General features: G+C 42.0%; 1 protein-coding gene across 1 annotated transcript in view; it reads right to left on the bottom strand.

Moving 5' to 3' along the window:
• LOC308079001 (poly [ADP-ribose] polymerase tankyrase-1-like) overlaps positions 1–13,617 on the bottom strand; it is a gene marked incomplete at both ends in the record, with an annotated part of 111,111 nt that overhangs the window by 58,405 nt on the left and 39,089 nt on the right. Inside the window, one exon of the mRNA XM_080420339.1 lies at positions 8,362–8,437. Coding sequence (XP_080276465.1) covers positions 8,362–8,437 — 76 coding nt within the window. The remainder of the gene's footprint in view (positions 1–8,361; positions 8,438–13,617) is intronic.

Below are 13,617 nucleotides of genomic sequence, written 5' to 3'. Positions count from 1 at the left end.
TCGCGACGCGTTTTGAGCTTATAGATGTGCTATTTCCAAAATTTTTGCCTTTTTCTTGTTGAAAATATGACATTTTGTAACACGGAATTGACTATTATGCAAAAATAGTTGCGATTATATAAAATAATTGCGATTAGACGATGTAATAATTGTGACAGGCCTACCAGTGAAGCCAACATCCTGGATGTCAACCCCCGGCCTACTGTACCTGGGGGGGGGGACAGGGCTTTCTCTGTTGCTGCCCCCCTCCCTCTGGAACGCACTCCCCAACCATATTAACTCATTGAGTGCCATTAACGTGTTTCACCGCTATGGCGCAACGTGTTTCACGTGTTTTTGAAAAAAATAGAAAGAAAAAAAAACTAGAAAATGTGCTCCTCGGAGCACAAGTCTCCGCCAGCAGACCCGTGAGCAGACCCGTGCTATTTTAATAGCACGGGTCGTCTTGGTAGAGCGGGTCGTCTTGGTAGAATGCGCGTGGTTTTTGGTGTTCTGCAGGGGCGACTGAATATGTAGTGTCTGCATCTAAAAAAATGTTCTTCTTGAAGCAATGTGTCATATGGGAGTCCTCGTAATTGAGTGGTTTGTTCAAATGCTTGTCTGTCTTCTTCATCTTCATTGTCTTGGAACAGTTTCAGCAGTTGATTGGTGTGTTTGATCTGTCAGTTTTCTCTAGTGCTACATAATGTATTTGATCAAGGTGGCCAATTGTTACAGTATTAAGACTTCGGCCTTGTTGTGGGATCAATTCAACTCTATAGTCCTCTTCTGTGTTACTGTTGTAGATGAGTATGCTTTCTTAGCTTTGGCCTTCTGCGCCTTTGCTTGACCAATGTTAGGTGTTCTCAGAGGGACACACACACGCACGGACGGGTGATTTGTACTGGAAGGTACTGTTCCAATCAAGACTGATTGATCCTGTCTTACCTCACTTCAAAAACATAATGGTTTTTTGAAGTGACACACCTATTTATAGGATTTTATTTCGTCATGCGTCCCTCTAGCCAATCAAAGGCATTGGTGTCAACATATTGACACGTGTCACGTGGAGCTTGACCAATGTTAGCTTGGCTACGAGGGAGGTGAACACACGGCGGGACGAAGCGAAAACATACTCTCCGCCTCCGGCGGAGACAAAAATTCAGAACCCAAGATATCATTATCTGAAGATTTGCAGCTCCATCCACTCCTTGTTTAACTTATAACTGAAAAAGGCTGTATCTCGCTTCCTAAGCACTTTTTTTTTACTTTGAAAAAATCAAAAATCAAAATCGTACTGGCCAGAAATAGCCAGAAATAATTCAGGCACTCAATGAGTTAACTCATTGACAGCCAGAGTTAAAACATAGTCTATAGCTGTCCTTGCCAGCGATTCAGAGCGTTTTTTTTAAAAACCTTAGAAAAATCATCGAATATTCAAAAGATCCACACCCGCCGATCGCCTTAACCCATTAGGACCTGAGGCCGATTCTACAAAATGCCTTCTAAATCCTAACAGTTTTCTGAAAAGCCGATGTTTCTGCATCAGTGGTTCTCAAACTGTTTCATGTCAAGGACCCCCAACATGTGTATGTGTATTTGGCCGCCGACCCCCATCTCAAAATATGTTGTTCAAGGGACCCCCCAGAAGGAAAGATTTGAGTAAAAAATCTTCGCTATGAAAGAAAATATATATTCAAAGATTTGCACACATTTTCACGATTTTTCAAAAATAGCAGATCTACAAGCTCGTAGCGCGGCACTCGGTGCCGCGCTACGAGCTTGTAGATCTGCTATTTTTGAATAGCCAGAGTGTAAAATAATGCTTTTTTAGCTCAAATCAACCATAACACCTAGTGGGCGAGCTGCAGTAGATGACATCCACGTTTTACAGACGCAGGATGAGAGAGAATGAAAGACATGTTGTTGTTGTTTTATGAACATTTAGGACTTTACGTTTTTGAATAGATTGAGGTCCCCAGTAATGCCCCCCCCCCGCCTCTCCCATCCTGCTTTGCAAATAATGCTCTCTCTCTCTCTCTCTCTCTCTCTCTTTATAATTTTTTTTATTGGGCCATCAAACTGTTTCCATGACAACGATGACTGCTGGCTGTCAGCAGTAGTTGCTGTGGCAACGGGACAATATCTCCAACTCATATCGCAAAGTGTTTTGTTTGGCCTGGGTGTGTGGGTGTGCGTGTGTGCGCGTGTGAATGTGTGTGCGTGTGAATGTGTGAGTGTGTGAATGTGTGCGTGTGTGCGCGTGTGTGTGCGCGCGTTAATACAACCGTTGTTATTGTTGTTATCGTTATTATTAAATTTGAGCCATTCTAATAATGATTATAAGGCACGTTGAGTCTAGGCTACAAAACACAGTTTGATTATCCCAGGATTTATCATTTTGTCCGTCTTATTAATAAGACAAAAGGTAAGACACAGGTGCCACGTCGTTGTTATAAATGGTGCAACGTAGGATAGGCTACTCTGCTTCCACTTCACTCCATCTCCTAGCCTGTGATCTCCAGAGAATATAAGATCTACAAGCTCGCTGCGCATCGCGGGCATAGGGCTGTCACCATTACACATTTAAGTTGACGATTAACACATTCCACGCCAGAGTTTAATATCATAATGTACTCACCAGTGCCAGCGATTTATTGTTGTTTTTTTTCACGTCGCCACAGACCTCGCTAAATACCTTATGATCGCGCGTTAAACTGTTTTGTAGAGTGGCCCAGAGAAGACATTTTCAATCGGCGACATTCCATTTTGCAGTAGTCGCAGTTTCTATTAAACATCGTTCAGCGCGGGGAAAAACAACACGAGATAATGGCGATTTAGCGGAAGCTTTAGAGCGGCGGCGGATGGGAACAAAAATCTTCGATTGACATGCATTTCCGTTTACGGTGTGCTACAATGAAATGTGTCACTGCGAGAGAGTGCTACAATGAAATGTGTCACTGCGAGAAAAAAAAAAAAAAGACCACTTAGATCTACGTGACTGGCACGCAATGTGTTAATTGTCACTCAAATTGCGATTAACGATTAAATTGTGTGTTTGGCCGTTGGGCCTTCGTAATCGAAAATTGCACAGGGCAGATATGACAAATAACTGAAATATACAAAGACATTATTTACATATTTAAAAGAATGTATACATTTCGTTATACCAGAATGTATCACTTCGTGACACGCTGTAAGCTTGTAGATCTGCTATTTCTGCTTTTTTTTATGTTTAAAAATGTTTGAAAATCTTTCACCGTGGAAACGATTATGACGATTATGCAAAAAGATATGGGAATTAGACGCAAATCTTTGCTTCTGGGGGTCCCTGGCACAACATATTTTCAGATGGGGTACACGGTCAAATATTTATCAATTTGGGGGTCCTCGACATGAATGTCACAGAGACAGAGACAGAGAGACAGACAGAGAGAGACAGAGACAGAGACAGAGAGAGAGACAGAGAGAGAGACAGACAGAGAGAGAGACAGACAGACAGACAGACAGACAGACAGACAGACAGACAGACAGACAGACAGACAGACAGACAGACAGACAGACAGACAGACAGACAGACAGACAGACAGACAGACAGACAGACAGACAGACAGACAGACAGACAGACAGACAGACAGACAGACAGACAGACAGACAGACAGACAGACAGACAGACAGACAGACAGACAGACAGACAGACAGACAGACAGACAGACAGACAGACAGACAGACAGACAGACAGACAGACAGACAGACAGACAGACAGACAGACAGACAGACAGACAGACGATACGATACGATACGATACGATACGATACGATACGATACAACTTTATTGTCAGCTCTCACTGAAATTTGCTTTGTGTCCATGACGTCATCGTTCAAGATACAGACAGGACATACACAATACATTACACAAGGTACATTACAGGACACACATCACAGAAGCAGACAGAAACAAGAACAATAGAACATATCCTCTTGATTTACCGATTTTGGTTTAAAAGCAGAACAGACTGGTGTACAAAAGAGTTCTTTAGCCTGTTTTTCTTATATTTTGGGACTCTAAACCGCCTCATGGAGGGCAACAGTTGATATTCATCATTTAAAACATGTAAGGGGTCAGAGGAGATGCTCTTCGCCAGTCTAAGCATGCTATTGATCTGGGCTTCTTTAAAGGAACGTAACACAACCTCACCTGGCCTACCAACAATTTTAGCGCAGATCTTAATTTGGCTATACAGTTTGTTCTTATATACCAATGGTAGGCTATTAAACCAGGCCGTGCTACAGTACAACATCACAGTTTGAACAACAGACGTATAGAAAAGAGACAAGATCTGACTGCTAGCACCAAAAGATCTAAGTCGGCGTAGGGAGTATATACGCTGCTGTATCCTCTTACAAATATAATCAATATGAGATGACCATGATAAGGTGGCATCTATCATCACCCCCAGATATTTGTAAGATGGGACTTGTTCAATAGCTGAACCATGAATTGTCACCGGTGGTGTCTTATCACCGGGAGCAGGACCAAATGTAATTTCCTCCGTTTTCTTAGTGTTGACAATCAGATTATTTTTGTCACACTATTCCACAAGCCGGTCCACGCTACACTGGTACTGTTTCGGGTCATCACTGTCAGTCATCAGAGCTATTAGCGTAGAATCATCTGAATATTTCAGAAGAAACTGATTTGACTCGCAGGTGTTACAGTCTGCCGTGTAAAGAGTAAACAGTGCAGGTGAGCTAATGCAACCTTGGGGTGCACCAACTCTGGTCCTGATGGGAGAGGAGAGTGTCTTGTTTACCTTTACATACTGAATTCTGTCAGTGAGGAACTTAAAATAAAACTGAATAACATAAGGATTAATGTGTAACTGAACCATTTTAGTGAGGAGCAAGTCCGGCTGTATTGAGACTGACAGACAGACAGACAGACAGACAGACAGACAGACAGAGAGACAGACAGACAGACAGACAGAGAGACAGAGACAGAGACAAGAGAGAGAGAGAGGGAGAGACAGAGAGAGAGACAGAGAGAGAGAGAGAGAAACAGAGAGAGAGAGAAACAGAGAGAGAGAGAGAGAGAGAGATGGAGAGAGAGGTAGAAGGCTCCAATTTCTAATCGAGAGGGAAATCTTCATTAGTATTCTGTCACGCTCCATTGTGTCTGTAACTATCATCAATGTCATCACGAGAACAATCTATGATCCTCTACGCAGTGTGTGTGTGTGTGTGTGTGTGTGTGTGCGTGCGTGCGTGCGTGTGTGAGATCTGTTTTGCATATGCGCATGTTTAACGGATACCGTGCTGTCTGCGTTTGCCTCAAGGTGATAAAACTTTGTGTGTCTGTTTGTCGGCATACTGAACCATACTGCCTACTGAACGACCAACGAGGAATATATCTTCTGACTGGACTAAAATTACAGTTGTGTGTCTGTGATGAGGTTAACCCATTAATACCTGGAACGCATCTGTGTCACTTTTAGATTTATTTAGGCTATTCAAAAATAGCAGATATACAAGCTCATAGCGCGGCACCGAGTGCCGCGCTACGAGCTTGTATATCTGCTATTTTTGAAAAATCGTGAACATTATATTTTTAAAAAAAATTCCGAAAAACTGTTAGGATTTAGAAAATGTTTAGAAGCGGCTTCAGGTCTCAATGGGTTAAGGCCGGCCTGTGCCAAAAACAAATGGTGAGTTATGAACAGAACTGACTATGGCTGGAGGTGGTCAACGGGGCCACACCCGACTTAACGTCTTTAGGGCAAAAATAAGAATTACATTTTAAAAAGTTTCTCTTTGTGCTCCCGTACTCATACAGTAAATTAGGCACCCGTGGGTAGGAGGATGAGTAACAATTGGTGACTGAGACATGATCATTCCTCATTTGGAGAATAAACAGGGTTCAATGTGTTAAAAGAAAACGCAGAGGGGATACTTTTTCATAACCACTTAAAGGTATCATGACATTCATTTTCACTTTTTTTATTTTCAATGTTTTATTTGGGGTTTTATGACCTCAATTACACCCAAAAAACCTGAACTTAAAACATTCAGTGGATTTTCTGTGGTCTGGGGTTTTCTGAATAATTAGGCTGAAAAGTAATCTGAGCTTGGCCCTTCGACAGTGAGGTCACTGTCGAATAATCCCGCCCACTCTCCTCCTCGCCCCTCCCCTCCCCTATCCTTTCCTTTGGGGGGGGGCGGAGCAGAGGCGATGATTGACAGGCAAAATCCCTCACCAGCGACACCCGCAGGCAAAGATTTATTTTTTCATTGCAGTTGAAAAGGCTTTAGAAATGTGAGAGAAAAACACCTGCCATTGATCACTGGAATGGAATTTTCACTTAAAACTTTTTGTACACTTTTGAAGGACCAGGACAAAGACTTTGAATGTGGTGTAAAAGTGAATGTCATTAAACCTTTAAGCCCTATATACTTCTTCAACTGACAAAACTGGCAAAAATAGCTGATCTACAAGCTCACACTGTACATAACCACCACTGCCTTGTACGTCTGTTGTATTTCTCCCATGTACAGTCAATATCAGTTGAAAGCAGTGTTGATTTCGTCGACTAAACCATACCTTTATTCACTTATGAAAACGAAATAAAAACTAAGTTATGATGACTTAAAACTAACACTAAATATATTTCGTCAAACAAATAAAAACTAGACTAAAATGTTAGTGAGGGATCTAGTGGAGAAGAGACGTCCAGTAGAACTAAAAGACACGTCATTTTATGCTTGGCTGCGCGAGGGTGTTGCGCTCTGAAAATAGCAGATCTACAAGCTCACGACGCGTCGCATGACCTTGTAGATCGGCTATTTTCAGCATGCAACCAAGTGTAAAATCAGCCAACACGACGCCATCAAGGCACCGCCACGATACATTTTAGTCGACTAGATCAACTGTAGATTTAGTCGACTATAATCTTATGATATTTAGTCGACTAAAACTAGACTAACAGTAAAACATTTCAGATGACTAAAATATGACAAAAACTAAATGGAATTTGATTCAAAAGACTACGACTAAAACTGAATCAAAATTTGCTGTCAAAATCAACACTAGTTGATTAAGTGATGCAAGACACCTTGATGGACCTGACACATCTCTCTGGCTATGCATTAAAATGATCAGTAATTTAATAAGCTCAGGGAGTAATTTAATTAAGCTCAGAGAGTGGACCCGTAAGGGTCCATAAGGTTACATTTGTACACGTTTGTACATTTCACAGTGTTCTCTGCCGGGACAGACACAAAGGTTGCCAAGGCACGGAGGAAATCAAACAGGCATCTCATAATTAGTGACAGTAATTGTTATCTACATTTAACCCATTAAGACCTGAAGCCGATTCTACAAAATGTCTTCTAAATCCCAACAGTATTCTGGAAAAAAAAAACGTATGTTTCTATATCAGTGGTGCTCAAACTTTTTCATGTCAAGGACCCCCAAAATTATATGTATATGTTGTTCCAGGGACCCCCAGAAGCAAAGATTTGAGTTAAAAATGTTCGCTTTAAAACAATATTATTCAAAGATTTGCACACATTTTTAAGATTTTTCAAAAATAGCAGATCTACAAGCTCATAGCGCGGCACTCGGTGCCGCGCTATGAGCTTGTATATCTGCTATTTTTGAATAGCCCAAAGTGCAAAATAATGCTCAAATCAAAAAATGACACAGATGCGTTCCAGGTGTTAATGGGATAACACAATGATCAATGTGCACACACACACAGATATTGATTTGAAGCTGAACTGCAACTTCCTGTCCTTTGGGCAGTTTTGTTGTAACGTAGTGTTCTTTGGGCTCGTGGCCAAATGTTGACTCTGTTCTTAACATTAAGATTAATCAGAGCTTTTCATTAGGTGAGGCTCGACAGCAGGCTTAGAGTGGGAGGGAGGGGGGGGTAGGGGGGGTTTTGAGCTTCTTCTGAACCAAGGCCCACAGTCTCAGACTTTTTAAAGATTAACCACTTAAGCCCTGTTTTATACTTTGTTGTACAACCACTAGCGCTTTGAAATTTGTAAGAATATAAAGTGCGTTACAAATAAAATGGATTATTGTTATCATCATTATTATTATCATTACAACAGTGTCGCGCAAGAATAGCGGAAATTGCCAACCACAATGTGACGCTTTGTGAGCTTATAGATCTGCTATTTCATTTTTGGAAAAATAATTATTTTAATAAAATCGATATATTTTGAATAATCAATTAAATCAAATGGTTGGATTAACTGTTGGATCCGTGTGTGTGTGTGTGTGTGTGTGTGTGTGTGTGTGTGTGTGTGTGTGTGTGTGTGTGTGTGTGTGTGTGTGTGTGTGTGTGTGTGTGTGTGCGTGTGCGTGTGTGTTCCTACCTTGCGGCCATCGCTCGCATGGCAGTTGACATTCAGTGGAGTCAGCAACGCCATCAACTTCTCCTCATTTCCACTCCTGTAGCAACAAAAAACAAAAAACAAAAGCATTCACACACATACACCGAAAAGACATGGACATCCATGCACGTGTGTGTGTGTGTGTGTGTGTGTGTGTGTGTGTGCGTGTGTGTGTGTGTGTGTGTGTGTGTGTGTGTGTGTGTGTGTGTGTGTGTGTGCGTGTGCGTGTTCAAACGTGTACGCACACACAAACGAGGTATTACGGAATCTGGGTATCTATCTTTAGTTAACCCATTAAGACCGGGAACGCATCTGTGTGTCTGTGTGTCATCTGAGCTTGTAGATCTGCTATTTTTGAAATTTGTGCAAATCTTTGAATATATATATTTTTTTAAAGTGAACATTTTTAACTCAAATCTTTGCTTCTGGGGGATGCTACAAATGTCTTCTAAATCCTAGAGTTTTTTGAAAAACGTATGTTTCTATATCAGTGGTTCTCAAAGTTTTTCATGTCAAGGACCCCCAAAATTATATGAATTTTGCCACGGACCCCCATCTCAAAATATGTTGTGCCAGGGACCCCCAGGGGCAAAGATTTGAGTCAAAAATGTTCCTTTTAAAAAATAATATATTGAAATATTTTCACAAATTTTCAAAAAAATTGCAGATGGTGCCGCGCTATGAGCTTGTAGATCTACTATGTCTGCTTGCAGGTCAATGACTGAAAACTGCATTCCAGTGTGTAATTTACACTATCCAGACATACAAAAGGAGTAGTAGTAAGTATCAGATTCAGTGTTGATTTCGTCGACTAAAACTATGACGAAAAATGTTTGTCGACTACCTTTTTTCACTGACGAAAACTAAATAAAAACTAAATAAAAACTAAGCTATGATGACTAAAACTAAAACTACATGTATTGACAATTTAGTCAACAAATAAAAACTAGACTAAAATATTAGGGAGGGAACTAGTGGAGAAGAGATCCAGTAGAACTAGTCATTTTTATGTTTGGTTGCGCTCGGGTGTTGCGCTCTGAAAATAAGCTTCCATCTGGGATCTCTCAGAGAGTAGGGCTACTCCGCACAGCGGCGGCGTGTGTGAACCAATCAGCGGCTGCCAGGGGGCGGGATCTTGCCGAGACCGGATGTGTCGCCGCATCGAGAAGCGCTTATTGCGTTGTAGTTCTTTCACTTTTCATCATGGTTGAATAGCATACAAAAGAACTACTGCTGGCCGCAGCTAACGATCATGTAGACACGTCAATATGATTGGTCGATAGACGGCGATTAGGGGTGGGACGATATATCGATATATCGATATATCGCGATACTTTCTCCCGCGATAAATAATCGATATCCTCCCGTAAAATATCGATATTAAAAAAATTTAAAAAAACTTTTTTTTTTTTTTTTAAGTTTTTGATACGTTGTTTTTCCTACTCTGTATTTGTGTAATGATGATTTTGAACTGTTTGGTGCTATTTTATGTGTTTATGAATTGAATACAAGGACTATCGTGATATATCGTTGGTGAATTTTCATGCAATATATCGTGATATCGCAATATATCGATATTTTCAGATATCGTGATATATCGTTGGTGAAATTTCTTGCAATATATATCGAATATCGTGATATCGCAATATATCGATCATCGTCGAATATCGTGATATATATTGTTATCGTGGGCCTAATATCGTGATATATATCGTAGAGTTCTCAAATTCTACCCGAACCCGACCCGGCCCGACCCGACCCGACGTTTTCGGGCCGAGCCGGGCCTCAAAAGTATGCTAATTGGTCGGGCCGAGCCGAGCCTCGGGCTCCATGAAAATGTTCTGTTCTGTCTGAATGTGTATTTATCTATTATGAAGATGGCGCTGACGGCGCTGACTTACTGGCGTTAACTTGCACTGTGCTGCTCACGCTCATGGCTCAGGCAGCAGAGCGAGAGAGAGTAAAAAAAAAGCGATTCAGGGCGAGCGTTCCGGTGGTAAACAGAACACTCGCCACAAAACACACTTGCCCCCATTCATTTCGTGGACAGAGGCCGCCGGATTAGACCCGGGGCGAGTGTGTCTTGGGCGTTCTTGTAATCCATTTCCGCATATTATGTAGCCATGGTTCACGTTCATGTTTCAGGGCTACCGCATGATGCATCCATATCATTTTTAATACAAAAACCCACGTCAATTTCGGTCTACAGTACACCAGCCTTCAACAATAGTGTACATTCAGTGGTCAGGTTCGTTCAGAAATCAATGGACCCTTCTCCCTGTCACGACTGTCATGGATGAACTTCAACCTGGTGTTTGCACTTTCTCCATTTATGGCCCGTACATCTACATGAACATTCATATTTCAAATATAAAGTGCTTATCCCATGGCCACGGATGTTACATTTATGTACGGGGCGGGCTCTCAGAAGTACCCGTATCATCCGTATTGTTCAATAAAAAGCATTTTAATCTGATCGGTGGCCATTTTCTCCATGCGCTTTCAACAAAGCCACCCTATCGGTTTGTAGGTGTATTGCACTCTGATACATTATGAGAAAATGGCCACTGATCGGATTAAAATACTTTTTATTGAACAATACAGAATATACGGGTACTTTTGAGAGTCCCGTGCATAATTTCAACATCCGTGGCCATGGGGTAAGCACTTTATATTTGAAATCTGAACGTTTATATAGATGTACGGACTATAAATGGAGAAAGTGCAAACACCAGGTTAAAGTTGATCCATGACTAACAGGAGTTTTCATGTACCGCAGGGTAAGACTGCCAGGAGCAGTTAATAAATAGACGAACAAATGAATTAACACACTTAAACAGGCAGCGCTGTGATTCTGAATTTTGTTACGATTACAGTGATTAGTAGCCTATTATTGACACCACCTGGGCGAGTGAGTCGTACTCGTATCGTGTAACTTTCCTGAAGAAGCTGTGTATGTGTTCAACAACACAGCCATTCAGCCTTGTAGTTTAAGTGCAGATTTCAGCTTGGGAAAAGCAGCCTCAAACGGGTTTGGGTACGTGGTTCATAGTCACCATTGCGTTATCGTGCTATTCCTATTCTTGCTATTATGTTGCAAATGATTGTGTGTGTGCTGACGCAATAACATTGACAGCTATGGCAGGTGACGAAAGTTTGCCAGACCTATGCCAGGCTAACAACGGTTGCTAAGCTGGCATTGGACAATCGCTTTTGCGGTGGGGTTTAGCGAAGGGTCCATTGAAGAACGCAGGAGCAAGCTTTCCATATATAGCCACGCGCGAGAACGTGCATACACGCAGTACACTACACGTGTCGTTGTTTTGTTTACGTTGTCAAAATGTTTTAATTTGAAGGTTTAACAGGATGTTCAATGTGTTTTTGTGAGTTAAGATTACTAACCGGCGTGCTCTATTAAGTTACACAAGTGGCGGAAACGGTGCTTTCTGATTTTCACAATACAATGTAATCCACCCGCGTTTAGTTCAGTATTATAATATTTTTCACCCAACGCGTGTAAACTTAAGCTAATAGGTTAACAACAGTCTCGAGTCGGTCTCAGACAGTCAGGGGGGAGAGGAGACGGAGACGATGCATCGCATTGCACAGAGGTGTGTCCGTGAGCCAAAGACAAGGATTTAACTTCATTTAAATCAACACAGTCAGTGTAAGTTAATGTCAGTCAGCGCCGTCAGCGCCATCTTCATAATAGATAAATACACATTCAGAACAGAATAATAATAGTAAAAATATTAAAAAAAAAAAAAGAAATCCAAAAACTTTTTTTTCTTTTTTTTTTCCCCTCGGGTTTTTTCGGGTTTCGGGCCTAACATGATGGAAATAGTCGGGTTCGGGCCGAGCCTCGGGCCGGCCCAGTCGGGCCCAGTTAGGGCCGAGCCTTAATTTTCAGGCCCGTTGAGAACTCTAATATCTCGTATCGTGAGGTACCCATATCGTCCCACCCCTAACGGCGATAGACTGACGGTCCCCATCCAATCACCTGCCAAGTAGCTTGAAAAAAAAGGGGCCGCCCCTTCATCGATTGTGCCACCGAGGTCCCAGATGGAAGTAGCCTGTGAAACAAATGTGACGCAAAAGCTTCTTCCATCTGGCGGACTCAGGTTAGGCCACCCGGTGGGGTCGCCAAATTATTTTGGGATTTATTTATTTATTATTTTTTTTAGGGGGGGGGTCGCGGGCAGAAAGGTTTGGTAACCCATGGGTTAGGCTACAGTAGCATGTATGCCTGAGGAAGAGTTAAAGGTATCATGACATTCATTTTCACTTTTTTTATTTTCAATGTTTTATTTGGGGTTTTATGACCTCAATTACACCCAAAAAAACTGAACTTAGAACATTCAGTGGATTTTCTGTGGTCTGGGGTTTTCTGAATAATTAGGCTGAAAAGTAATCTGAGCTTGGCCCTTCGACAGTGAGGTCACTGTCGATTAATCCCGCCCACTCTCCTCCTCGCCCCTCCCCTCCCCTATCCTTTCCTTTGGGGGGGGCGGAGCAGAGGCGATGATTGACAGGCAAAATCCCTCACCAGCGACACCCGCAGGCAAAGATTTATTTTTTCATTGCAGTTGAAAAGGCTTTAGAAATGTGAGAGAAAAACACCTGCCATGGATCACTGGAATGGAATTTTCACTTAAAACTTTTTGTACACTTTTGAAGGACCATGACAAAGACTTTGAATGTGGTGTAAAAGTGAATGTCATTAAACCTTTAAGGTCGTAACACACGGCAAGCGGTTCACGCGGGCGGTACCGCTCGGATCAGCGGTGATCGCGCCGCGAGCATTGCTGGTTTTTTTTTCCTCCTGCGCGGCGAAAAGAAAATCTCATCACAATCCAGCTCTTGCCGCCCGCCCGCGCGCCCGCGCACAAACGAGCACGCGCGTGAGAATTTCACGGGGCCGGGGCCGCGCCCGCCTGCCTCGTCACCGCCCCTCAACTTCTCGGCGCGTCCCAAATAATCGCCCGCCTCTCATTGAAAATGAATTACGTAGACACGTTGGCCGCTTGCCACGTGAAAGCAGGGGCGTCACAGGGGGGGTGTAAGTGGGACTGAGTTAATAGGGCCCCAGAAAAAAAATAAAAAATAAAAAAATAAAGTATTTTTTTGGTCTTTTTTTAACCCTTTAAGACCTGAGGCGATTCTTAAAAATGTTTTCTAAATCCTTTTTTTTTTGTTGAAAAAAATCAAAAAAAAAATGTTCAAGATTTTTCAAAAATA

The sequence above is a fragment of the Gymnoscopelus braueri genome (genome assembly GCF_963280865.1).
Source record: "Gymnoscopelus braueri genome assembly, chromosome: 22".
Classification (NCBI taxonomy): Eukaryota; Metazoa; Chordata; class Actinopteri; order Myctophiformes; family Myctophidae; genus Gymnoscopelus; species Gymnoscopelus braueri.
Note: the sequence above shows the minus strand (reverse complement) of the source record. Positions and strands in the feature narration are given on the sequence as shown.